This window comes from Balearica regulorum, chromosome 16 (assembly GCF_011004875.1).
Source record: "Balearica regulorum gibbericeps isolate bBalReg1 chromosome 16, bBalReg1.pri, whole genome shotgun sequence".
Lineage (NCBI taxonomy): Eukaryota > Metazoa > Chordata > Aves > Gruiformes > Gruidae > Balearica > Balearica regulorum.
Window position 1 is genome coordinate 11,579,654 of NC_046199.1, and position 26,353 is coordinate 11,606,006.

At 45.1% G+C, this 26,353-nt stretch overlaps 1 protein-coding gene across 4 annotated transcripts; it reads left to right on the forward strand.

The window, feature by feature from the left end:
- The first annotated feature begins 902 nt into the window (after positions 1-902).
- CABLES2 (Cdk5 and Abl enzyme substrate 2) lies at positions 903-26,300 on the forward strand. Of its 4 annotated transcripts, XM_075768327.1 has the most exons (10): positions 903-1,467; positions 16,168-16,239; positions 16,418-16,510; positions 17,214-17,291; positions 18,817-18,925; positions 19,570-19,735; positions 20,508-20,611; positions 21,016-21,122; positions 22,461-22,665; positions 23,124-26,300. In XM_075768327.1, the coding sequence occupies exons 1-10, from the start codon at positions 938-940 to the stop codon at positions 23,262-23,264; spliced, it is 1,605 nt and encodes a 534-aa protein (XP_075624442.1). In that variant the 5' UTR covers positions 903-937; the 3' UTR covers positions 23,265-26,300. The 4 variants fall into 4 exon arrangements, with proteins under 4 accessions (XP_075624442.1, XP_075624443.1, XP_075624445.1 ...); XM_075768328.1 differs by lacking the exon at positions 16,168-16,239; XM_075768330.1 differs by lacking the exons at positions 903-1,467; positions 16,168-16,239 and adding an exon at positions 2,035-2,056.
- Positions 26,301-26,353: the final 53 nt, after the last annotated feature.

Genomic DNA, 26,353 nt, shown 5'->3' on the forward strand with positions numbered 1-26,353 from the left:
ATGTTTATACTGTGTAGGATAAATACACCTGTCTGGGAAGTGGCGTGCTAGGCAGAAATGCCTCAAGTCACTTTGTGGAGATAAATACCAAGTTTATGCTCTCCCAGATCCAGGTCTGCCTTGCCCATATAGAGCTCACCATCAGTGCTGCCTCAGCTTTGCCTCAGGGGCAGGGAGGCGTGGGGATTCATCCCTCCCACATGGGTTTTGGGGATCGCCCATGAGTCTCAGCACGGTGCACAGGTATCCAGGCCATGCACAGGGATCCGTGCCCTCGGGGATGGTGGGTCCAACCCAGCCCCACAGGCTGGAGGGCCGGGTCCCAGGCTGCCGGGCTGGAGCAAGAGGAGAAACTGCCTTCATCTGCTTTTGTAGAAGAGGTTTGATGTACACAGCCGCCTGCCGATGGTTTTAGTAGATGCGTGCTCCATGTCTGCAGCAAGGCCAGGACACCTTGGGAACGGGCCACCACCAGAATCGCTGGGGGTTTGGGCGGGGAGATGGGGGAAGGAGAAGGTTTAAAAAAATCATACAAAGGGACGCGGCAGGTGTTTGCGTGGGGACACGGGGGGTATATCTGAGGGAGGAAGGGGCTGCCTGCGTAACGGCCCCGGGGAGAGGGCCAGGGACGGGCCGTGCCGGGCCACGGCCACTCCGGCCGCCGGGGCAGTGTCTGCCCGCCCGGCGGGGGCTCCACCGAGCTGCCCGGACCGACAGAGCCGTTGAATGCCGGCGCTAGGACCCGGCAGAGCCTCGCCGGCCGGCGCAGAAAGGGCGGAGTTACCCGTGAGGAGAGCCTAGCCAATGAGCGCGGAGCCGCGGCCGGGCTCATTTACATCCCGGCGCGACGCACCCAATGAGCGTGCGAGTTGCCGGGCGCGCTGCGCTTCCAGCCGCCCCGCCCGGGCGGCCGAGGCGGTCGCGGCTCATTCGGAGAATGGCCGCGGCCACGGCGTGCGGCTCCCCGCCTCCCCGCCCGCCCCGTGAGCAGCAGCAGCAGCAGCAGCAGCAGCCGCCGCCGCGGAAGCGGGGCGACTCCCGGCGGCGGCAGGCCGCCCTCTTCTTCCTCAACAACATCTCCCTGGATGGCCGACCGCCCTGCCCGCCCGCCGAGAAACCGACGGCGACGACCGCCGGCCCGGGTGAGGGGGAGGAGGCGGCGGCGGCGGAGCCGGCCGGAGCCCCACCGCGCCTGCTGTCCCCGCCGCCCGCTTGCCAGCCGCCGCCCGCCCTGCTGCTGCCCGGCGTCCCCCCCATCGCCGCCGGAGCCAAGGGGGAGGCGGACCCCCCCCGCGGGGGCATCTTCCTGCCGCAGCTGCTGCTGGGCGGCCCGCTCTGCCCGCCGCCCCCGGCGCCGCCCGCCCTGCCGGGGATGCTGGCGGCCGCCAAGCCGGGCGCCCCGGGGCTGCTGAGCCCCACGCAGAGCGCGGCGGGCGGCGGCTTCGCGCTGGAGGCGCAGCGGCAGAGGTGAGTGAGGGGACGGGGCACGCCGGGGCAGCCCGCACACCCCCCCACCACCACCCCCCCCTCCCGGCGGCGGGGCCGCCCTGACCCCGCGGGGCGTGGGAAGCGGCGGGACCCCCCGTGGCCCTGGGAAGAGCCGGACTTTCTCAGGGCCCTCGCCCGCCCGGGGGGTGGGGAACGGGGCATGGGAAACGGCCGCCCCCAGGGAGAGCGGTCGTGGGAGGCGGCGCCGGCCCCGCTGTCTCCGGGCCCCGGGAGGGAGCACCTGCCCCGGGGCGACCCCGCCGGAGGTGTCCCGGGGGCCGAGGGGGTGAGATTCAGCCTCGCAGACAGCCGGGGAGCGCTGCCGGCTCTGCCCGGCTCAGCCCGCTGCTCTGGAAGCGCCGAGTGCGCGTCAGCCCGGGGGATGTGCGGCCGCTTGTGCGGAGGATGCCCCAGCGTGCGGGAGCGTCTGGTGAGGGGGATTTGCGGAGTATTTCCCTCGCTGAGTCTCTGGCTGCAGTTCTGCGGTATCCTGAACCCTGCCTCCTGCTTTTTCTCTAGCCCAATTTTTGCATTTTTCTGTTTCCAGATGAAGCTTACAGAGTCATTGGTAGGTAGGACTTCTCCTCGGTGCAACGGCCGCGCCGCTGATGTAGTGCCTTCTAATCTCTGCTGCTTGTCTATGCAGTGACGCCGTATATTAATAAATGCTTCTATGCTGGGAACTTTGAGTCAGCCTCAGGGGAGGATGTTCTGGCCTTCAGTGCAGGATTACCATTGCATTTTCAAGGGACTTCTGTGAGCCCAAAAGCGTTGGTTTTCTAAGCTACTGGAAGGCGGGCTCTTGCTCAGATCTTGGGGATTTGAGCTCTGAAGGAACTCTTTTTAGGGCATTTCTTGCATAAACAACTTTGTAAAGTGAGCTGGCCCTCTGAGCCTGCAGATAGGCAAAGCAGTATCAAAGTCTTTAAGTCTCCGTGGTCTTTATGCTGGCTTCCAGAGCTTTGTTAGTGAGCTGAAACCGAGATGTTGTCCGTGCTTTAAAGCTGGGGAGCTTTGCTAATGCAGTTGCTCAGTGTTCTCTTTCAGCATACATCTTGCAATGGAGGTGTCTGCTTGAGCCCCAGGAAATGGCTACTTGGAGGTTTGAGTGAATATAAAGAAAAGTAGCTGTTTGTGAGGTGGGGGGGTCCTCTTGTGTGCCATTCCTCCTGGGTTTTTCCCTTCTTGAACTGTCATTTACTACTTGTTGCTTTCCTCCTTTTAATGGAAGGGACCTTTCTTTCTTCAGTTCTTGGAGAAATTGAAGCTGGGCCTGCTAGATGGATGTCCTGTATGCACAGGTTGCGCTGTTGTATTCAGCTTGTTGTGCAGGAAAGCCCCAAGTAAGCGTGTTGCTGTGGCACAGCTCCTTCCTAGCGCTCCTGGTCCACAAAAGCCAGCGCGCTAGGTGCTGTGCTATTCATTTCATTGTTTTAATATCATAGGTAAAGTTCTTCAGGGTGAGTTTTTCATCAGGAGCTTTAAAAGCACAGTTACCTCTGTGGGTGTGCATTCCGTGTGCCTGTGCGTGCTGAGTTCTGGGCTGCTGGAGTTCATGTAAATGGTTCAATCCTTCCCTTTCCCACGCCAAGTCAAGAGAAAACACTCTTGAATCCATATGCCTGAGATCTTCTCATTCCATGTCCTTCCTGCCTCTTTCCTTGGCATCTGATTTTAGATGTTATGTTCCACCATCATAATTCTAAACAATCCACCTGAAAACAATGATAAGTTGGAAATAAAAGGTAGAGAGAAGTGCAAGGAAGATATTCAGAGGAATGAAGGGGCTTTTGTGTGAGTAGTGACAAAACAGGCCATGATTTTTCAGCTTGGAAGGGATGGCTGAAAGGGTATATTGTATTCCATTAATCATTTTGTATACTACTTTTGAGAGTGATTTGGAGTGAGAATTCATCTATTTTTGTCTTTAAAGAAGAGTGGAGAACATCTGCTGAAATTTATCAGGTGGAAGATCCACACCTTTACCTGGAGATACACACATCTTCTGACAAAAGGACAGGTTTACGCTGCCTGTGGGGATGTGTTAGACCCAACGTGTCTACTCCCACTCACGTTGGGCACAGGAGCGAGTGCGATGGACCATCCCTCTGTAATAACGTTTTTACCTGCGACTTGCAGGGTGAGAGACTTGGAGCACTAGTGCTTCGCTGGACGGTTCCGTGGTTTGCTCTGTGACAGAGCATCCCTTCATCCCTGCAGAACGGCAGCGTCTCTTCTTGTTGTAAATACACAGGGACTTCCTTTGCTGCGGGACGGTGGTAGTTATGCTGCTTCCCCTTCTGTCTCTGGTGGCAAAATAAGATTCAGAAATCAACAAACAATTGCAAAATGGATTTCCTTTTATTGGGACTTCGGAATCTGGGTATCTTTTTGCCGTAGAGTAATGTTGCTTCTCTGGATAGGTTAACTGCGTGTATCGTGCAAACGTACAGGCGTACGAAGTCATCAGAGGGAAGGGGGAGGTGGAATCTGTGCTGCGGCTCTGGACGTCTCGTCTTTGGTGCCCACTTAAGGCAGCTGCTCTCCTCGGAGTCCTTTTTTAGTCACTGTCAAGAGCTGCTTTGAGTTGGAGCCTCCCTTAAACCCACCCGGAGCATGGGCTGAAAGGTCTCTAGACCTCCTCTGTCCATGTTTGGTGACCGGTGTGGCTGCAGTCCTGTGCCATGCCCAGGGATTTCATCACACTGGGGCTTGCCCCAATCTGTGGAGATCACTTTATCTAGAACCGGCAGTTTCACTGGGCAGACTTTTATTACAAAACTTGATCTTGTTTGACTTGATTGAGAAGTTGCAAGAAGCCGATGAGGCCGGCCAGCATAGGTCAGTGCAGGTTGTGACGGTACCTCTGCTAGAGTTGGTGATTATTTATTAGCAACAGGCAGGATCTTCGGTACAGCCGAAGGAATAAGTGATCTGCTCAGCTGATGTAACGTGGAGTTTCTTGAAGTTGGCTCAGTAGCAGTCAGCTCCTTTAGGATGGAAACTCCAGCGGTGCGCTGCTCAATCTGGATGCTTGGTTTCATTGTGCTGCTGGCTGAGCACTATAAACTTAATGACTTCAACCTTTCATTTTTGTTTTCTTAAGGAATCTTCTGTTTACAGGATCTTACTTGCAATGCTGTGTTATACTAGCTTGCTTAATCTGCTTGCTATCCCTCCTCCCTTCTCCTTTTGCATCTTGCTCTGTTCTTTTGTTCTTTCAAAGAACAAGCCTCACAAAAAGCAGTGGAGGGAGGCAGCAAACAGCGAACAAATCGGCATTCACAGATTTTTAATGAATTTCTGCAGCTGTGTCTGAAACCAGCAGAGCTTTCTGGGGAAACACAGATAAGAGAGCCCTGAAAATAGCCAGGTTATGAAAGCATGAAGAATGGGAAAAACAGCCCTGAATGTCATTGCTTCTTGTGCTTCTGAGGTTTCAGTATATTGTAAAGCAGCTGATTTTGCCATATATTCGCTGCATTTTGCTGGGCCTAAGGATAAATACGGAGACTAAATTATTTGCAACTGATGCTTTAATGTCCTTGGCGCTCAGTGGTCAGGGAGCTGAACTGAATGTTCACGGTTGCTGATAAATCAGAAATGACTGAGCTAATTTAGGTCATTTTAAGGGTGGGCGTTTAAACAGTAGTTGATAAGAGCAGCAATTTGGACCAACTCTGCTTTTAAGTGTTAATTGTATGCCAGATTGCTGACATAGGTGTGATCAAATTAGTTCCTTGAGTAGAATGGCAGAATGCTTGGTCAGGCTTTTATGCTTATGATGGTTAATGTGTTGTTTTGTCCTACTGGCAGCTTAGCTGCTGTTTTCACTTCAAGAAACATAAATATTTTTTTAAAATCCTTCTGATAGTAAACAGATTTTGTTGAGATGGACAAAATATAATGTTTAAAAGTCTTAGTTTTAATTTTGAGCCTTATTTTGGATAACCTGAGCACACAGGGTGCTTTTCAGGAAGCAGCAAGATCTGTCAGAGCCGGCGAGCTTTGACCTTTCAGGCATGAATAGTAGACTGGGATGTGCTGCTTGGGGCTGAAAATGAACACATTCTAAACCTGAACTTTATTTAAAAGTCAGCTGAAATGTTAAGGCTGCGGGCTTCTCAGCAAGCGCAATTTGTTTTGACAGCTTTCTCTCATATTTGCAATTGCAGGTGAATTTCATGTGTCCAATGTTAAATGTTATAAATTATAACTGCCTGTAGTACTTATTATCTGACATTCCCAGCCAGGTATATTAATTAGAAGTTGTATGCCTAGCAGGAAACTTGGAGATCAAAAAATCCACGTCCTTGTGTCCTGCGCACCTCTGCAGATGGGTCTGGGTCAAACAATTGTAGACACTTTTAACACCAAGGTTATTTGACCTCTTCATTTAAAAGAGTCCAGAGGCTTTTAAAATAACTTTGTACAGGCTGCTCCTGCCTGGAGATCAGAATTAACTGTACTTGCAGCTGATTTTACCCGTGGACAGATTCTGTAGCTTTTCAAAGGGATTGTGCAGGAGCCCCGGCAGCGGGTTTTGGGATGCTGCAGGAAGGGGGATGCTCTGGAAGCACCGGTTCCACCTTTCCTTTTCCCTCGCTGCAGCTCACAGCTCCTCTCTGCAGGAGGCCGTGAGGGTGGTCGGAATGATGTTTTGTCTTGCTTAGAGTCAACAAGTCACCTGAGAGGGAAAATGCTCCCAAACTAAATGTAAAAAGCTGAATAGCTTAACTTTGAGGAGGAATCGGTGGGGCCTCGTTTCAGACCTCCAGTAAGCAAGTCCTGTAGGAGCGTTACAGCCAGAGCTTCTTATCCTGGTGCTCCTCTGCCACGGACTTGAACATACTGCCAAAACCTTGTGTGGCAACACGGCGTTCATGGCTGTTTTCTAACGGCTCACTTGCAAGATTTATTTTACAAGCTTACTTTGAGTTAGGAAAAATAACGCAAGCTCTATTGGACCATTATTTTCAAATGTAACTCTTGACTCTGAAGTCTGCAGGATCTCAGAGTACTGGCTTAAAACGTTGTTTCTTTGATCCACAGTCTAAAATAGTTATCTCTACTCTCCTCCTTGCCTTCCTACCCCCAGATCTCAGCCAGTGAACAAGTGCCACCTTCTCAGCCTGAGCACTCGGAGCTCCCAAAGCTCACGTTGAGCAGCAGCTGTACGCTGAGCGCTGCGGGTGCCGGTGAGAAGGACGTGTTCAGGTTGTCGGTGCTCTTTTCTGTGACTTTGCTTAGCCCCAAAGTCCTTGATAACTGCAGAGACATGGGCTGCCCAAACTTGCATCTCCTTTGCCAGCCGACTGAACGGCTATCGTGCCTAGCCGTGGGCCAAGCTGCTTCGTCGGGGCTGTCGTGTGCTCTTGGCACCATGACTGAACCGGTTCAGGAGAGCTACCAGTGGTGGTTCTTTGTTTTGTAATTCACTATGAGCTGTGGGATGAGGCAGAGAGGGAAGGATCTTTGCTTTCCCTTTTAAAGAGTAGTTCTGAGCTACAGACAAGCTCTTCTGCTCTGGGTTTGGGTATGGTTTCTTTGGTTTAGAAGGGGGAAAAAAAAGGTGGAAGGAGAGGAAGTGACTCTTACAAAATTCTCTATTAATTTTTTTTCCTGCAGTATGTGTTTTTTACTTACATTAAATCTTGCAGACTGAACTTCAGCTGTCCTGTGTTCCTCCTTTTTTCCATCTGTCAAGCAGTTAAAGCTGTGAGGCTGTCAGGCTGAGCCAGCTTGGAGATGCTTTTGAGCTTTCTTTTGAAGATTGTTCTGAAGTCTTCTGGCTCTGTAGTTTGAATTTTAAAAAAATGCACAATCTGATGTGCACATGAGCATAATGAAATTTGGATTCTTTAATGAGCACGAGGTATCGTTGATAAAGCAGGTGACTGCAGATGGAGGGTGCTCAGCTAAAGCCGCTCTGTCACACTTCACATGCAGAGCTTTAAACTCCTAACCTTTGGTTTATAGCTGTTATATACATAACTTACTGTAAATTATTATAGTTTAACCTCTGAAAAAGGTGTTAAATGAAGAACCTCTAACTGAGCTCACCAGTGCAAGCAAAGCACAGTGTTTCACCAGGTAGCCCTCTGATTCACAAGCCGTACCGAGTTTAAAATGAAAAGCTTGCAGCCGGCTGACCCCACCGTTTCCCCTGGCAGCTCCAAACGCCCCGACTGCGTGCAGCCACCTTCGGGGAACGCTCCTCTTGTGCCAGCTCTCGCTCCGTGTGGTGGTACCCTGGCTCAGCATAGCCTGCAGACCTGTTTCAGAGCTGGGTAGCCATTTTGTTTGCTAGCCAGCCACAGCATGGGCTGAACTGCTGCCAGGCAAAGCTGCTTGCTCTACAGCACGGGCAGACTTGCACTTGTTCTGTTGTGGCTGCTGCAATTTAAGCAGAAAATTTTGCCCTGGTGAGGCTGCAAGCTCTTGATTGTGGGTTGGAGGGGATGACAGATGTTGCGGTGGGAAGAACCAAGTGCCCATAAAAACACTGCGAGACCACTCTAAACTTTCTTTGACTGGGTTTCCTCCGGTTGCCTGTTTTGAATTTTCTTCTCCTTCACTGTTAAAATCTTTTTTTTTTAACATGGTGTCCTGGTTTCAGCTGGGATAGAGTTAATTCTCTTACTAGCAGCTGGTATAGTGCTGTGTTTTGGATTTAGGATGAGAATAATGTTGGTAACACACTAATATTTTAGCCGTTGCCAAGCAGTCAGGGACTTTTCAGCTTCTCATACTGCCCTGCCAAGGAGAAGGGGGGGCGGGGGGGATGTGTGTGCACAAGAAGCTGGGAGGGGACACGGCCAGGACAGGTGACCCAAACTGGCCAAAGGGATATTCCATACCATATGATGTCATGCTCAGTATATAACTGGGGGTTGGGCAGGAGGCAGTGTGGCTCAGGAACAGCTGGGCATCGGTTCTGGGTGGTGAGCAGTTGTGCTGTGCATCACTTGTTTTGTATATTCTGTTATCTCTTCCTTTTCTGTCCTATTAATCTGTCTTTTTTTTCAACCCATGAGTTTTACTCTTTTCTTTCCAATTCTCTCCCCCATCCCACCCATCGAGGGGGTGGGGAGTGGGTGGGTGGGACTGTGGTGGTTCTAGCTGCCTGCCAGGTTAAACCATGATGCATGGGAGTTTTATTGCGCTGAAGGCTTTTATTTTAACAAGGCATGTGATGAAACAACAGCATCATCTCAGGGAAGTGCATGAATATTTCTAGCATAATGCCCACAGTGTTATCAAGGACACACTTTGCATTTCACTTGCCTGTTTTGGTCAGTGGTTCAATGCTTAGTGAGCAGAGTACAAAGCACAGAGGGAACCAGGGTGGTGAACTAGGAACGCCTCTGGAAACTGGTAGAAATTTGGAGAAATACAGTTACTGGTTATATTCTGGCCAGCACATCCAGTTTGTGTTGTTAGAAGCTGCAGGGATCTTTAGGAGCGGGCTGTAGAAGTGGACTCCGGGCACGGCAAACCTTGCATCTGGTTTTGTGGTTCTGTTGCAACAGATGGCTTTCATAATACTTATTGGAAGGCATTATTTTATCCTTGGGTTGTCTAAACACTCTTAGCACTAAAACAATGTGATTTATGAAATGCAATGAATACAAAGCTCGTTTCTTAGTAGCATTAGGTCTTAATCATATGTGGTTGAGAATCAGCAGTGAAGTAGCAGCCACTGTGAAGAGTATCTAATTTCTTTCCTTGTTAGTATTTAAAACTCTCCAGACTTAGTGAGCTTCCTATTTACTCTGCCTCCACCTTCATTCAAATTATACTTATTTTTTGTTCCTTCTTGCCTGTCCCGTAGGCTGCATGACATTCTTTTCCTTGCATGTGCGTTACAGGTGTTTGAGGAGTGCAGGGTTTTCTCTTGGCTGTTTGGGACCAGCAGGAAAGCCCCTGGTGCCCCTTCAGTTTTGCAAACAAACCTTGAATAAGAACACAAAGGGGAAGGAATTGGGCTTCCCCCTCATCCTGAGGTCTCAGAGGGACCTGCTCTGAAGCATAAAAGTACTTCCATGCTCATGTGGCTCATTTGGTTTTACTCTTTAAAATGAAGATTGCCAGAGGAATAACTTAAACTAGCCCTGCTGTGAGACTTGCATTTATTCTCTGGCAGTCTGATACTTAAATGTCAGAACGAGCTCCTGGGACAGTGGTGGGCAATCCAAACTGCGCGCTTGTGGTGCCATAAAACAGCGAGTAGCTGACTTTGTAAAGGAGGAGTACTTAGCTGTATGCTTACTACGGGTCATGCAGGGTGTGTTCCCTGCTGCTGCCTCCCATTGAACATCAGAGCTGAAACCATCTAGCCATGAAAATGGCTTGCTCGGTGCTGGGCACTTCATGGTGTAGATTCTTCATTAAAGTCATTTATTTCACCACATATGTGGGTTTGAAAGTGATTCAGTATAAATGTGCTCTCTGACTTCTTTTGGCTTTAATTACTGAGAACTTGTTGCTACTGGTGAGCTGTACTCAATCTGCTTTTGAGCTGGAAACTCATTAATGTAAGCGCCGAGGGTGGTAAGGCGTGGGGCACTGGTACGGGAGTGGGTACTGAAATGGTAGTACTGGTACTGAAATGCAAGCCTGAAAACAGTAAATGTCTCCTGGGCTGCATAAGTAACAGCAGTTGTGAAAAATTCAGCTTAAAAATTGGAACTGGCTTTCTTAATCCCTTGATGCCAGTATTTTGCCTAGTCAAACCAAAGCACGGTTCGTATCGGGTTGTTGGCTTGCCTGTAAGGAAGGAAAACAATACAGCTTAATCTTTAAAATATGTCTTGGCAGAAAAAATCTGACAAATAGGTATGTCTTCCTATTGCAAAAAGGATTTGGGAATCTGGATTCTTGTGCATATTACCTCTGACAGTTGTTACTAAGCTAGTGCTTCCAAAAACCAATAAATGATTTTTGTCCTTGTTATATTTATAACTCAGTCCCCTGACAGCTGTGATTACACTGAGGCCTGTAAAGGACCTTACAAAGGGACATCCATGTTAAAATAAAACTCTTTCAAGTGAGAAATAGGAAACCAAATTCTATTAGGCCCTAATTTTACACAGTAATTAAAAATCCTTGACCTCCTCCATTCCACCCATCTATCAGCAGTACACATGGCTAAAGAGCCACAGAAGATATAAGCCTTGCGGCTAATTTCAGCCCGGTGCCTGGGGGGTGTGAGCACGGCATCCTTTCCCCAGCACGAGGGCGATGGATGTGACTCCATCTGAAACGAATCTGCCCCGCTGGTCCCTGTGGCTGGAGGAGTTCTCAAGTCATGTTACTGTCTGGCTTTTGCAGCATCTTTGATGCTTGTGTCGCAGGGCTTGGCAATCCTGGAAGTGGTGAGAAGTGATGGCAGAAGATGAACTCAGGGTGCGGCGTTGGTGAAAATAGCTGAATGCTGATTGAACTCTGGCTGTGCGGTTAGCTCAGAGTGCAAACCTGTCCATGAGAGATGAGGGGTTAATTGGGGTGGGAGGAGAATCCCAGTAAGACTTTAGAAACTTCTGATTTAGCCATTCAGGAAGGAGTGAGACCAGCCGGTCCGTTCACCTGCTGTGGCAGAAGGGGCAGAACAGAGAGAAGCTTCCAAATCGCCAAATGGCGGCAGCACATGGGCTTAAGTAAGATCACTGGCCACTGTAAGGCCCGATATTAGGGGCTAAAATGAGATTAATGAGGGCTGTTTATTTCCAAGCCTGGAAGCGGTACCTGGAAGTGCTGAGCGGGGACATGGATGCCCAAAGAGCTGACACAGTGGCCCAGGAGCAGGCGTGCAAGAGACTTCCTTGTGCCTGAAGTCATGTCTGATAGCACAGGGTTGGTATCTCTTTTGCGTTCAACCATATCTGCCAAAGCACGGTCAACTTGGATACTTCCAACCACAGCAACATCCTGAAACTTTACCGTTGTCCTCTTGGGTGTCTGCAGGTAGCCCAGCCCCTGGGTGGGAGAGGGGAAAATACTCTTGGCAAGCCGTTGGAAAGGTCACAGCTCTTTAATCGGGAGCTGTGACTTAACCAGCTTTTTCCTCTCAATTCATAAGACGGGACGCGTAGGGATTACCGGTGCTATACATAGCTTGCTCTTAGCTGTGTCCTGTTCTGCTGGGAACACTTAAGAGCTGTGTCAACCTCGGGGCTGGGGATCCTGCGTGCTGCTTGTCCGTTGTTCACCCTCTGCAGAGGGTTTCTCTGCCAGCACTCCGTGGGTACTGGCAGGAATAGGAGAGGACAACTCTGAAGCTGGTGGCACTCTGAAGTTGGGTTTTCTCAGTGGGAAATCCATCAGAAAGAATAAATGTGTGGGCTGGCTACTGCTTCCCAGTAAATGCACTTCTGGACTTAATGTGATTGGGTTTTTTATCGGAACACGAGGGGGTTTTGTGTTGGCTTTTTAAGTGCGCGTTTAGCTCATCAGGGATTCGGCAGCAGTGTTGGATTGTGTGCGTCCGTGTGTGCACATGGCGATAACAAGCCAAGACGTAATCCAGAATTCCTCTGCCTGATAGCCCCTTATCTCTGAGCGTGTGCTGCATGTGTTTTCTCTCTTGGTGGGTCCCCTCAGAGGTGCTGGCTGTGTAAACACAGTTGCCGTTTTTATGTTGAAGTTCTGGGAGGGTCCTGCTTTATTGGCTCCAGAAATAGTGTCTGGGAAGCACCCAAAAGGGAGCTCCTGGCCAAGGACGTACAAAAGAGCAAACTCTCCATAGTTCCATAGAATCACAGAATGGTTTGGGTTGGAAGGGACCTTAAAGATCATCTGGTTCCAACCCCCCTGCTGCAGGCAGGGACACCCTCCACTAGAAATAGCTGGTGTTTCTCAAGGAAATAGTTGGTATTGGTGAACGAGCATGTCTGAACGTTCTTTAGGATACTGTTGAAATTACAGCCTGCTCCACAGAACTCATGAACATCTTAATATTGGATATTTCAATTTCTAATTGTCAGGTAGTGTGTCAGTAAGAATGTGTGTAAGGTAACTTACAGTGCGTGCAGAGATTTTGCTATTCTGTTTTGGTATTTTGCATTTGGAAACAAATATATATATTTATAGTTTGCATTTGGCAACAAATGTTCTATGTAAACTACTTAAAATCCTTTGAATTCCAGTGGATCAGACCACAAGCAGTGTTATCCTAGTGAAGCTGCTTAGGACAGGGTATGTGACTCAATGTTTTTTCCTCAAAGCCAGCAGCTGCTGAAGTGATCCTGTGCTGCCTGTTGTTGAAGTGTGGATTGGCTGCATGAGAAGAGCACTCAAACTAAAGCATATATATATATATATGATAAGTGCAGGCAACTTAAAGTGTTAAATTTTCCAGCATACTCCCCTACCTAATAAGGAACTTCTGCTGATTAGTGGTACTGAGGAATCTAGCGAGTCTCTCTTGGACTGCAGCGAGGGAGCTGTGTTGCTCTAAAACGTTGGCTTGACCATACAAACAATTTTGGGGACTCTAACTGAATTAGTGAGACCTTCTTAGGTACACCCTGTTTTAAGATTTGCAGGAGAGCATCTTGCTTAGCATCTTGAATTCTTCCAAGGCGACAGCTTCACTTGAGGACAGAAAATATTATTTATAAGCGTAGCTAAAAATGAAGTTTCCTGTTGGCAGAGTGGGGATGAGTCATGGTGGTTTTGAGTCAAGGGGCAGGATCTTCCCTTCACTGCAGCAGGTTTTTACTTCCAGCTATGCTCTTACAGAGCAGCAGGTTCAGGTGTTTGGCACTCTTGTTGCTACTGAGAAAACGAGGCGATATTTTGGATGGTCTCCACCATGGCAGTGAGCACATGCTCGTTGACCCTGTGGGCAGTCGGACCTACAGCACTGTGAGGTTACTGGTGAGGGTCTAGCCGTGGCTCGCTCAATCCATCCAGTTACTTACGTCAGTATCCTTTTACAGAACCACGTGGGGTTTTTTGTACCAATGCCTATTGTCATTGGCCTTAGCTGTGTTTTCCCTTTGCTCGCTGCTCATGGCGTCTTTCTGTCTGCATCCAGCCAGGTCTCCCCTAGGAGGGGAGGAAGACTGTGGATATTACCAACTGCATTCATGCCAGGAGGCTTGAGATTGGCCTCCATGTTTCATGAAGGGGTTTTTTATTGCAGGTTAGATGCCAAAGTAGACTGGAGAACCATGTGTATGTGAAAGCATTAAACTTTCCTGTGCAGTTCTCACTGAAAAAAAAATAAAAAAATTTTGAACTGAAGTGCTGGTGAAGGGTGTTGAAGCTGTGCCAGAAACATTCTTCAGTAGTACCCTTAATAGCTGTTGATTTGTGGGAGGCAGTCTCTAGCAATGCTGAGGGTGTTAGTCCTGTGGGAGGATTTACCTCTCTTGTGTTTACAGAAAGGGGCGTTAATTTTTCATCCTCCTACCTGTTTGAATTATGGTCTTTTTTTTTTTTCTTTTAAGAATGCCTGGGCAGTGCTGCTGGGAACCTGAAGACAATCTCCTTCTAAGAGAAAAAATAAAGTTTTACATGGGAGTATAAATTATTACGAATTCACTGAAAAAGGCCACTAATGGTATTGTATTAAGGAAATTGTAAGCAGACGTTGGGAAGAAAAGGAAAATGTTCTTTAGGTCGGCATTCATTCTCTTTATGTACTTGAGGACACAGAGAAAATGGTGACTTGTTTCTCTTGAGCATGTGGTGAAGATGAGGAGCTAACCTGGTTTCAGGAATACTCAGATTGAAGTGTCTTTTTGCAAAACCTGTAGATAAGTGTTGGTACATTAAACTACAGCAATAACTTCAGAGACCTTATTGGAGGGGCTTGCCTGCGAATCGGTATTTTTAAGTAACATTCATGTCAACGTGTAAGGAAGAATACCAGAACACCATCTTTTCTAAAGTGCTGTTTTTCATGTTCCTGGTAGAGCTTGAAGCAAGATGGGCAAATGCTCCTGTTGCTGATAACCTGCTGCTTGTGGAAATCCATAATTTTATAGCAAGTCTGGTACAACAGGGACACTGCCCTTAACAGCGATGTGCTGTGCGTAGTGAAACTGCCACGTCTCGCTGGCACAGTTTTTGGCAGGCAGCTCTGGCAATACCTCCAAGTAGCTCAGAAGAAAAGAAATAATTTGCAAGAAGAGGGAAAAGAGGTGAAAGCACCTGGTTTGTCACTCAAAAAATTTGCATTTCTAGATGCTATGCTTAAGAAAAAGCAGTCAGATTTTGTTCATGTCCAGAACTCTGGTGGATCTCTTCTGTAGCAACCAAATAGCGTGGTTTGGTTTCTCACCCAGCTCAGGCTGGAGAGGAGGAAAGGCAAAGTCACTGGCACTAGCAGATTGTCAGGCTGTTTCAAAATCCTGTAGTGCTGGACTTCAAGACCAGACTTAAATTCCAAGTAGCTTTTTTTTGATCTTTACTTTGAGTCAACTGAAGCTGTAAATGGCTTTGTGTAAAAACTTTTCCATAGCTGTTAATACATCACATTTTTCTTGACCTTTTTTTTCCCCCCCTGAACCAGCCCAAGGCACCACGTTTTTGCTCTGGGTATTAACTTTCAGGCCCAAGAGCCTGGCCTTGGTCTGAGCAGTTTGTCTGCTCGTGGGTGCCAGAGCTCTGATGCGACTTAGTTTGAATTTTTTCCAAAAGTAAATCTTGTCAAACCAGAGTCCTGCAACTTTTGTCTCATGCACTGCTTCTACGTTGACTTCCATGGCGGTATTGTTCATTGAGTTACTATGTCACTTTGGAAGAAAACCTTGAACTTGAATGCATGTGGCTTATGCTAAAAAATGCCACACAACGTATGCTTAAACAAAAGCAGAAAATATGGAATCCGATAGCTGTAGTATCAGTGTTTTGCTGGTGGCAGTTGAATCCGAGTGCATTGTTCCTATGGAAATTGCAGTCATAGTTTCACAATTCATTTGTAAATCTCTACCTACAAAGAATGACTTGACTTTGACAATAGCAATGTATCTTACTTTGGCAAAGTCTATTTTTTTGCTTAAATGTAATATCCTATTACTGTTACACTAACTCACATGATTCCTACTATTATTCTCCTTCATCTTCCACTCTGGGATTTCAGATGGGTACTGAATACTCTTTACTTCCTCTAATAGCCCTCTCTATTGTTTTCTGGAGAGATCTGTCAATTTTATTGAGCTACCGTCGTAGACTCTCGGTCTGCTGACTCCTGCTGCTGGAGACAACTGTGTTCTGAATCGGGAATGCACACAGATGTTCACACATCATACAGATATATCTGTATCTGTCCATAGATTGATATAAAATTACTTATTCCCTTGCCGAGAGGGGAGGCTTTTTGCAATATTTCTTGTAATATTTTAAATGAATACTTCAAAGTTTTTTAGGTGTGTTAACTTATAGGTAGGTGTTCTTATGTGTTGAAGATAGTGAATGGTCTTGTTAGTGAAGTTTGTGTAACTATGTACTTCAAGGGTCCTGGAGGGGCGGACAAGTTCTTGGCCTTTTTAGGAACTTGAAACTTAGTTAAGCACTCTTCCACCACAAAAAAAAAAAAAAAAAAAAAAAAAAAAAATCCAAAAAAACCCCTGTCACTTGTCCTAAGAGCTCATAGATCTGTTGCAGTTCATAAACTCAGAGGCCATGAACTAATATTGTTCACTCTTCATGGTGTTGTACATTTTACAGAAGGCGTTTTATCTCCCAGCGCTGCTCTCTAGACTTTTTAGAAGACATAGTGGAATATGCCAGTGTACGAAGGTACTTTTTTCAAAAGCAGCATTAATCTCAACTCGTTGCATGCAGTCCTCTCCTCCCTCCACCCTCTTCCACGCCAATATCTGAGGTCCTGCATGCTAGTGCTGCCATCTGATCATAAAACTGGCATGACTTTTTTTCAGAGCACTTAATGGGTTTGGGGTTTTTTATATAATTGCAGAACCAAGCATATATCTGGGTCTCCAAGACACAAGAGTTTGAAGAAGATGCACTTCATCAAGAACATGAGGCAGTATGACACCAAGAACAGCAGGTAACTTCTGTACTCAGGTGAAATAGGATGTGGTCAGACATAGACTCTAATTCAGTGCAGTTAGCAATTTAATGTCAGTGGGAATAAGGTGATGTCCTTGGGGTCTCAATTTTATACATACTTTATCGAAGGCAGTAGGTGCTCATATCTGCTATGTCTGCACCAATCAATATTCTGATGGTTCTGCCATCCTGCTCTGAGGAGGTTAAAGCATTCCCCTCTAACACTCTCTTTATCTCTAGCACACAGAGAGGTTAGAGCTGAGGAGGATGTAAGGAGAATGGCTTGGTTTAGCCAAATTCTTAGCTCATAGTTCCTAGGCAGGAGGGGGCTGCATTTGTATTTATTATTAATAGAGGTGTGAGACTTCATCTAAATGTAAAATACTATCTACATCTTTTCACAAGGTTTATGTAAAAATTACATAAATATATATTTAAAGACTGGGGTCTCCTTTGAGGACCTCCCAGGGTGATGGCAGATAGTGAACGCTGGGGTTTGATACAGCTTGGCTTTAAAGACCTACAGGGTCAGAATGAAACCTCTGCTTTTGTGCTGCTTTCTGAAAACATACAATCCATAGCAGGATATGTAACTTAGAGAGCAATTTAAGGGGAGTTCTGGGTTTATGTTCCATAAAAAAAGCTGCTTTGTAACTTCTGAGTCTTAATTCTTATGCTGATCTTTTCCTGTCTGCTTACAGGATAGTGTTAATCTGTGCTAAACGAACACTGTGTGTAGCTTTTTCTATCCTACCTTACGGGGAGAGTTTACGGATCAGGTGAGTGGACTTTAACTGCTTTGTGAAATGTGTGGTCTATTGTTTGTAAAAGGTCTTTTTAAATGAGTGTGGTTGGTGTATGTTTCCTGTTTTGAAGCAGGTGAACCTTTTTAACTTACCATTTATGTGTAAGGACAAGCACTTGCTATCAGAGCAGTAAAATCAGACATTGCCACAGTGTCAAAGTGTTCATTCAAACTCCAGGAGAAAAATAGAGGAAGAGGTAAACTTTTCCAGTGTTTATTCACATTTTAAAGCACTCCAGTCCTGTGAAATCCCTGAAACCAGCTTCGAACAGGTGATGTGATTTGTTGCTGTGCAGGATTTCCTATGTTCTTAAAGTGGTCAGAAATCAACTGTCTGTAGTGAAACAAACAATTGTGTCAGCAAAAAAGCATACAGAGCGTCAGGGAAAGGCGGGATCCAGCTGCCTTTACTGGAAACCTTTCAAGGTTTTATAGTGAAGTTACATCTAAGTAAATTTAAGATGCTTTTCTGGTTTTTTAGCTCTCCTAAGCCACAAATGTCACTATTTGCAATCTAAGAAAAACAGAAGCAGTTTAGACTTGATACTGCTTTTAGTGTTTGTACTACGTTTTTCTATATAACTGTCAATATGACTACTTATAAGAAACAAAACGTGCTAACTGGATTTCCCTGCAACTTTGCTCAGTCTTTTGTGGAGTCCAAGTTGATTCTGTGAAGGTCTGTGATCTACAGTTATGCCATAGAAAATACTAATTTTATTCTAATCCACTTTTGGCAAAACAATTGTGTTGTCACTTCTGTCCTGTGCGTAACTTATGGATGAAGGAAACGGATGTTTAGTGGTAGGAATTGTATTGTATGCAAATACCCTTGCCATAAAAATAGTTGATGGGAAAATATTCTCTCACTTAATAGAAAAGCAGCAAGGTCACTGGAGCTATTTTAGAGCACTTCTGAGCACTGTCGTTCTGCTTGTAAGCTGGCAATGCAATTCTTCAACTGAAAGCTGCTTTTTTGCGTTGGAATATAGGTGACAAAGCTGCATGCTGCCATTGCTGAAGCAGTTCTGCTAGCAGCCCTAATTCTTAATTTGACCTTGTGTGCACAGTGGTTGGAAAATTGCAATTGAAAGGCAAGTTTCTAATCCTGGAAAACTAGTTATATAAATCATGTTTGTTGTTAAGTGTTTGAGCATTAGTGTATTACAAGTGGTATGGTCTTATGCAGAAAGACCATATTTAAAAAAAAAAACACCAACAAAAAAACCCTGGTTACTTTTCATAAGTATATTGGTACGGATTTGAGTTAACATGAGATGAAATCTGCTTCTTCAGTTAATTAACATCTCTACATTCTGAAAAGAGTACTTAAAAACTAATGCTTTCTTGGAGATGGGATTGAGGGATTGCACTGTTCTCACGTAGAACTCTGACCTGGTGGTGTTGGCTGTAGCTAGGGGCTGCATCTGGTATTTACCATAGACAAAGCTGGGCTTGTGCTGCATTTTCCAATAGTGCATTTTCTTATCTGCATTTAGTGATTTAAAAATGGAAGGACAGAAGCAACGACATCCTTCTGGTGGAGTTTCAGTCTCCACTGAGATGGTGCTTGGCCTGGAAGGAGTAGAGCTGGGTGCTGATGGCAAGGTAAGGAATTTTTTTCTTTCTTTTTCTTTTTTTTTTTTTTCTCTGTAGTCTCTTGATCTGCAATGCCAATGACCAAACCACTGAGTAGAGCTGAGGAGAGCGGGTGGATAAGCTGGCTGCTTTCACCCTGGGACAAATCACTTTATGGATGGCAAAGCACTGCATAAATTGAGAGCTGTAACTGTTCAGAGCAGCGGAAGTTTGTTTTGATCCTTAAAGTTTGAAATGTTTGGCTTGTGATAAAGCTTCTTCTGAGGAGGTTGTTGAAGCCTGTGATCACTTCTGCCTCCATTTCTAGAGAATCTATTTGACTCTGGTATCTCAGGCAACATGTGAGTGATGTTTTGATAGAAATATGGGTGAAACTTATATCTCTTTAGTTAAATTTATATACTGCTAGAATTTTACTGATGTCCCCTTTCCTTTGCCACCCCACCAAATCTTCTACAGCACTTCCATACTGAAGCCATGGAAACAAGAAGTTCCTCTTCCAACTTTTCCCTTTCCTCCTGTTCCACAATTTCAAGGTTGCCACTCCCAAATACAAACTGCAGGAGTGTCTGAGTTGTAAAATCCTAGATATCTGGAAATAAGCTTTTCAATATTTTTTGTCCTATAACTATTACAACTTTCCCTTCCTTAAGGTTGTGTCCTATGCAAAATTCTTGTATCCAACCAATGCCCTAGTTGTTCGCAAAGCCGACAGCCATAGTGCTGTTTCCTCATGTCGAGCTAGTGCTTCACGGAGTCTTCCTGGATCAAGATATAAACCTGTGACAGCAAAAACGATACCAGCAGGAACAGACATTGGTAAGGACAGCCGACAGCTTTGTCACCATTTGTGCACACAGCAGAAAAACATAAAAGGAATGTATTTGTCTGAAACAATTGCCAATAGTAAAGTGCTTTATTAGAAAGGATGTGCTGCAGCTAGGAGACTTTTTTTAGCACAGCCTAGCAAAGATGGCTTGTTAGTGAAGTATAAATGATAAGCCTCAAGACTGAGACTTGCACACATTCCTTACGTCCTCTGTATATCTGGCCTAGTTCTGTTTATGCAATTCAAGGAGTGCAAAGCCGTTTCCTTGGAAATGTGAAGTTTTATGTTGCTCAACAAGAAACATCTGGTGTACGTAGGTACAGGTGGTCCTCCTTGCCTTCTAGCACAGTAACAATGCATAAGCCAAAGAGTTTGTGACAAGAATCCCTCCTCTTGTGTAAAACAGCAAACGTGACAGCTCTGCTGTCTGCTGGATGAGAGTATAGGCAAAAGAATTCAGTCTTGTGCAATTGTTTTCTGTGCATATTTGTAGAGGATAAACTGTTAGTTTGCAGTAAGTCTAAGATGGTGTGTCAGGCATATGCTGGAGAAAGAGCTTGTGTGGGTTTTTTAATAATTGTAATACCTGACTGGTGCATTCATGGAATGCAAACAGGTGACTGTAGCTGCAGTTCGCCTGTACTATGGGGTCTGCCAACGCTTTTAATGTTTGCTGTTTGAAAACATTTTTAAAGAGGAAACAGGGAATTTTAAAGCTCTGTATCTTGTGACCCAGCATAGTGCTTTCCTCATTCCACTCAGGAAGTGAAGCTGGGGAAGCCACAGAGTATGATCCAAATCTTCTGGATGATCCTCAATGGCCCTGTGGGAAACATAAACGTGTTCTCATCTTTGCCTCATACATGGTGAGTGACTGGCATACATGAACAGAAAAGTGAGTGAGTGCCTGGAAGATCCTCCTATAAAGAACTTCCTCAAGGAAGAAAACTTCCTCTAGGAAGAAAGTTGTAGCTTTTTGAGAACTGATTAGGAAAAATGTGAATACTTGTGTTTGTACACTCAGTTTGAGGACCAACCTGCCATGTATCTCCATGTAGTCATTGACTTCTTGTAACCATTTGCATATAGTTTTTTAAGTCTTTGTCTGTGGTTGAGATTCAACATGGTGTATTACTTAGGACATTATAGAAATGTTAAATTGTGAATAATAAAACTCAGGTTTGCCTTTGCATTAGTGTCTTTGGAAGACTTGTTTGGCTGTCAGTACTGTTCACAAGAGAAATGACAAATTTTGCCTCTTGTGTTTCAGACCACAGTCATAGAATATGTGAAACCTTCGGACCTTAAAAAAGATATGAATGAAACCTTTAGAGAGAAGTTTCCTCATATCAAGTTGACACTGAGCAAAATTAGGAGGTAAGAAACAAGCGTTGAATAATGAGAACATCTCCTATGCTGTACAAGGCTGCTTTTATCTTCCACTTGTATGGAGCAAATACTAGATCTATTAATAGTATATATGATTAAACACTAATCTTTTGTTGCCACTTGAGCTGACTGTAGGATGACAGTCCTGTACAGGAATGTTTAGGGTGCTGAGAAAGGGTAGCAGTTGGTTTTCATAGTTCAGCCTAAAAGGGTTTTGTTTCACCAACTGTGGTGGAGTAACATTAACAGCCAGTTAGCAGTGAAACAGCATTAGCCTTGAAACAAATACTTGTAACCTGATTGTTTGGCTGTAGTGCACTCCTCCTCTAAATAGATTGTCTTTCTAGACCCGCTGGCTGTTTTCGCCTTTCAATTACAAGACTCTCTGGCTGTGGACTCTAACAAGATTCTAGGATAAAGAAAAGTGTTAGGTCTGGGGAGTGTCAGTAAAGAAAAGCATTTTGTGAAGGCAGCACTATGCCTCACCTTCCAGGAAATGCATCTGGCCACTCATCAGCGAGATGCACTGTTGCACCTTCCGAGAGCTGTAATCTTGCTGGTATTACACAGCAGTTAATGCAACCAGAGCCTTCTGAAATAGTCGGCTTAGGACACGATTCTGCTGAATCACCAGGGCTATGCATAACTCCGCTCCAAGTGGAAGGTTTGCTCAGGCAGAGCCTGTGTTCTGCCAGCATCCTGCATGCTCTTCTTCGTAGATGTTTCAAGAAGTGTGTTCACGCAGAAATCTTCCTTCAGGTGTAGTAGGGATGGCAGCCATGAGAGGTAGCATCCACCATAAAGTCAGCCTTAATGCTGAAGTGAAGGGTTAGCTGTTGTGGGAAGGGTGTAAACTAGTCTGCCTTCCTTCTCGGACCTGATTCTTCCACGAGGTGTGTAGTAGACCTGTCTTTGTGCAGGAACTGCTGTGATCTGCACAGCTTTGATGTGGTATTCTATAGATCAGGGTGGTTCATTCTTGTAATATGAATCACAAACCAGTTTGGAAGCCCAGAAGGAGTCATACAGCAATAGCCTGGGTGTCCGTGATGCAGCTGAGCGCCGGGTGTTTATGGGCAGATGAGGAACTGTTCTTCCCCAGTAGATGTTGTCAGCCAGGTTAAATCAGTTTCTGCATCAGCTCCAGCGTGCTGCCAGCTGGGCTTCTCCAGTCTGGCATAATACTCATCATGGTTTTCCAAATAGGAGTCTTGCCCATATGCTCTTCCAAGTTCCCATGCTGCAGTGTTTCTAGAGCAGCAGTGTTTCTAGAGCATTTCATAAAAGCTGTGGTGTTTCAGAGGGTTTCTTTTTTCCTATTCCCAGTTTAAAGAGAGAGATGCGGAACCTGAGTGAAGAGTGCAATCTGGAGCCAGTTACTGTCTCCATGGCTTATGTTTACTTTGAGAAGCTCGTCCTCCAAGGCAAACTCAACAAACAGAACCGCAAACTGTGTGCTGGTGCTTGCGTTCTGCTTGCAGCCAAGATCAGCAGTGATCTCAGGAAACATGAAGTTAAACACCTTATAGACGTAAGTACTATGGGACTTGTTTCAGGTGCTGTCAAAACCCTCTATTCCATGGAACAAGACAAAGAGTAAAGCCAAGATTTTCAGCAGTGCATGCTTGCATTTAAGACCAGCTCTTTCAGTCAGTTTTATGTCTCATTAGGGCTCTTCCTTGATTTTTTTTTAATTCATTAAAACTACCTGACTGGTGCAGTCTAATGTCCTGCTGATCCTACAGTGAGGTTATTATTGCACTTAGCGTTTTTCAGGCAAATGTATGTAACTGTTGTGTGGGTGTCACAGCTGAGCTGATAAGCTGGTTTACTTGTCTGATCCCTGGCAACACTTTTGATTCTGTAGGTACAGCTCAGGCCACGCATCGCCAACTCCTGTTTTATGCTGACTTAATCTAACAGTGCTTTGGTATCTTGTGGATTAACTGATTCTTTCTCCTCTTTTTTTTTTTCCTATTACTATTATAGAAACTAGAAGAAAGATTCAGATTCAACAGAAGAGATCTCATCGGTTTTGAATTCACCGTCCTTGTAGCTTTGGAACTGGCTCTCTATCTTCCTGAAAACCAAGTTTTACCTCATTACAGACGGCTCACACAACAGTCTTAACCAAAGCTACGTTCCAGCTGATGGCCAGTGGCGCTGGGGATCACATCACCAAACGCTGCTGGTGAAGTTGCCACTGGCTTTTCTGTGCCGCTGTGCGCATCGTGCCGTGGCTGCAGCTAGTTTTGAAGCCTGCGGTGTGTTATTAAAGTGTCGAGGTGTGCATTATGGACACGTATGCCAAGTCTTCGGGGATGGTACGAGAAGAGTTATTGAACTTTATTTTCTTTTGGACATTTAAAGCACAAATATTCACCAGTCAGCTGTCATGGCTGCTTATTATTCGTTATTTATCTTTTCAGTTTTACTAAAACTGTTCTTCCCTATGAAGAATACTATTGCATTGTTTGGGGTTTTTTTAAGCCTTTATTATATTCCTTGAAACTAAAGGAAGCATCACTTCCATTCCAATGCACCATAAAGTTCAGATGTTTCTAAGAATCTTCTTGCATTTTTACATTAATGAAATGCATACTTTTATTTTTTTAAAGATGTGCCTAAAACTGGCTGGTCTGGTACCAGTGCTTTTTAAGTTAGTTATGTTATTTAGTGGGGAATCCTGAATTTGTATAGCCATTTATTCTTTACCTGCATTGGCCTTGCATACAAGGAAAACCAATTTCAGTATATCTGCACTAATGATACACAGGGCATCTAGTCTATACTATAGATCTATAAGCAGCAAGATTGCAAGTACTCCCTTCCAATTTAGTTAACTATTAATACCTTTAAGAATATATATTTTATTTAAAGAGGAAAGTCTGTCATGAAATACCACGTGTTGAACAAGGTAGCTGCAGCAAATGATTGCCATCCTAGTTCACTCCTCAGCAGAACATGAGCCCTTGACTAAGAGCAATTTGCTGTCAAATGTATCGTTTATGGTTCTTATTTGTTTCAGTGTTCTGTAGTCTGAAATAAGCACCTTTTTAGTACGACTGTATTAAATATGGTCTTACGTGCTCTGAGCAAATACTTCAGTCAGTACAGCTACTGCTGCCAAACTAAGCCAATGAAACAAAGCATGTTCGATATTTAAAATGCTACTTTTTGTACTCCGTTCTTCCAAGCATTGCGTCACTGTGATAGTCCTCATGAAACTGGCATTTGTTGCACATCTGAACAGCCACCTAATGGCTGGTGCCCAGCAGCACTATGATGCTTGTGCAGAGGTTAAATAACTTCTCTGACCATTGGCTATTCCTTCATTTGTTTTTAAAATATCCGGGTTGGGAATGAACTCTGATTATATGTGGAATCTTCTATGATACTGGCTCTTGGGTTTATTTTCTGAAGCAATATTATGATACAAGTAACCATATCCATTTGCAAGGAACAAAACTGATGCTTGGCTATTACAACTGAGAAATTTGCCATTTAAGTTTGACTCTTAAATGAAATACTAGACCTTGTACTGAGGTAAGGGACCTGCTATCTAATATGTAAAGTAATGTAAATTCCTGTTCCTTGTATTAAATGTTGGTTGTAGCCAAAACCAAAGCTGAATCTTTGAACTTCAGCTGTGTATTTGTTTGAAGCTAATTTGGCTTCATTAGAATTGCAGCAAACTTTACCAGAGCCCCTTTCTCTTTAAGTAGGGCTCAAAATGTATTTTTCATATATATTAATTACAGTGACTATCAAATCTTTTGTAACTGTATTCAGCTGTATGTAGCTTCAAGTTATTTGTGTAAAATTTAATATGCTTGTGACTTCTCTGTAATACAGAAGGACTTTCCAGCCTCCATAAGTGAGATGGTAGCTAATAAGTTAGACAATAAGCTTGCCAGTTATCTTTCACCAGGTTTAAAAAATTGCCTACTAGTTAAACTCTCTACTGAATATAACTGACCTTGCATGCAAGAAATAGTGATGTACTAAACATCTAGTGTATAACGAGTCTTCAAATTAGCAAACAGTGATGAAGACAACTGAAGTGGTCCACCACCTAAGCTCATGAGGGGAGGGGAGAGGGATAGAACTGAGCAAAGAAATTTCTCACGCGGTATCTCCAGAACTAGTAAAACACTTCAGTTAGTATGAATGAAACGAGAAAATGGCTTTCTCTGGGCACTTCTTTTGTTTAGTGTATAAAAGTGTTTTCTGTAACAAAATTAACTTTCCTTTCTTGCCATCTAAGGAAAAAAACGCACTTTGGTTTGCAACACTTTGCAGTCTCTATTCAGTGGAAGTTTGTCTGGTTGCAGCGGGCATTTGGGCTGGAGTTGCACTCCCAGAAGCTGCGGTTGGTTTCTCGTCATAAACCAGCAAGCTTTTGTTTCCTTTTTCAGAAGAACAAATTACGATAAGGAGCATTAAATTACAGAATGCTGAATGTTGTCTACAAGTTGCTCTAAATGTTGGCTTGGGGCATATGCAGCGTTCTCCAGCTCAAAAGCTGTTTGGAGCACGGGCCAAAAACAACTTGGTGGAGCGAACGCTGCCCTGATGTCTCTGGTAGAGCATGGGTTTGGGGCCGATGCCGTCTGGAGGCGCAGTCTGTGGCTTGTACATCGGTACCGCTGTTGTGGTATCTGTGCAGAAATAGTCCTTCTGCAGAGATATGGATACTTGTGTGTGTTTGTGTTGATTTTTCTATTTCTAGAGTGTAGCTTGCAGCCCCGTGTGGGAATATTTCTCTCTTCACCTAAAAGCTGCCACCATGTGGCAAAGGACTATTACTACGTTACCAATTAATAAACTGACAGTGAGACCTACAGTACTACGTGGATCTGCCGGCTTTACCTTGTCACAGCCCAACTCCTCTTGCTTTGCAGAGAAACGCTGGTTTACGCCGAGGGGTGGTCAGACGCTGTGGAGCGTGTAAAGATGCTGCTGGGCTGACTCAGCACGGAGAACTCTCTTGATAAGAGGCTGTACATTTTTATGTAAACAATACTGTTCTGGTTTTGTCTTACTCCATTATTTAAAAAATCAGTTGTAGCCTGTACCATTTTTTTTTTCCCGTTTTCCCCATGAACTTGTGAAATTAAGATGCTGTGAAATAAAACCTGTTTTGATACGTGTTTTGTAACCAAACGTCTTGTTTCGGAATGGTCTTTCGCTTTCCGTGAGGGTTGTTCCCGCCAGGC

Excerpts from the sequence above, each read along its gene's own strand:
- CABLES2 (XM_075768327.1), top strand. The coding sequence starts at position 938 with ATGGCCGCGGCCACGGCGTGCGGCTCCCCGCCTCCCCGCCCGCCCCGT. Across the intron at positions 20,612-21,015 it reads TCATCTTTGCCTCATACATG|ACCACAGTCATAGAATATGT; the intron begins GTGAGTGACTGG and ends CTTGTGTTTCAG. Across the intron at positions 21,123-22,460 it reads ACACTGAGCAAAATTAGGAG|TTTAAAGAGAGAGATGCGGA; the intron begins GTAAGAAACAAG and ends TCCTATTCCCAG.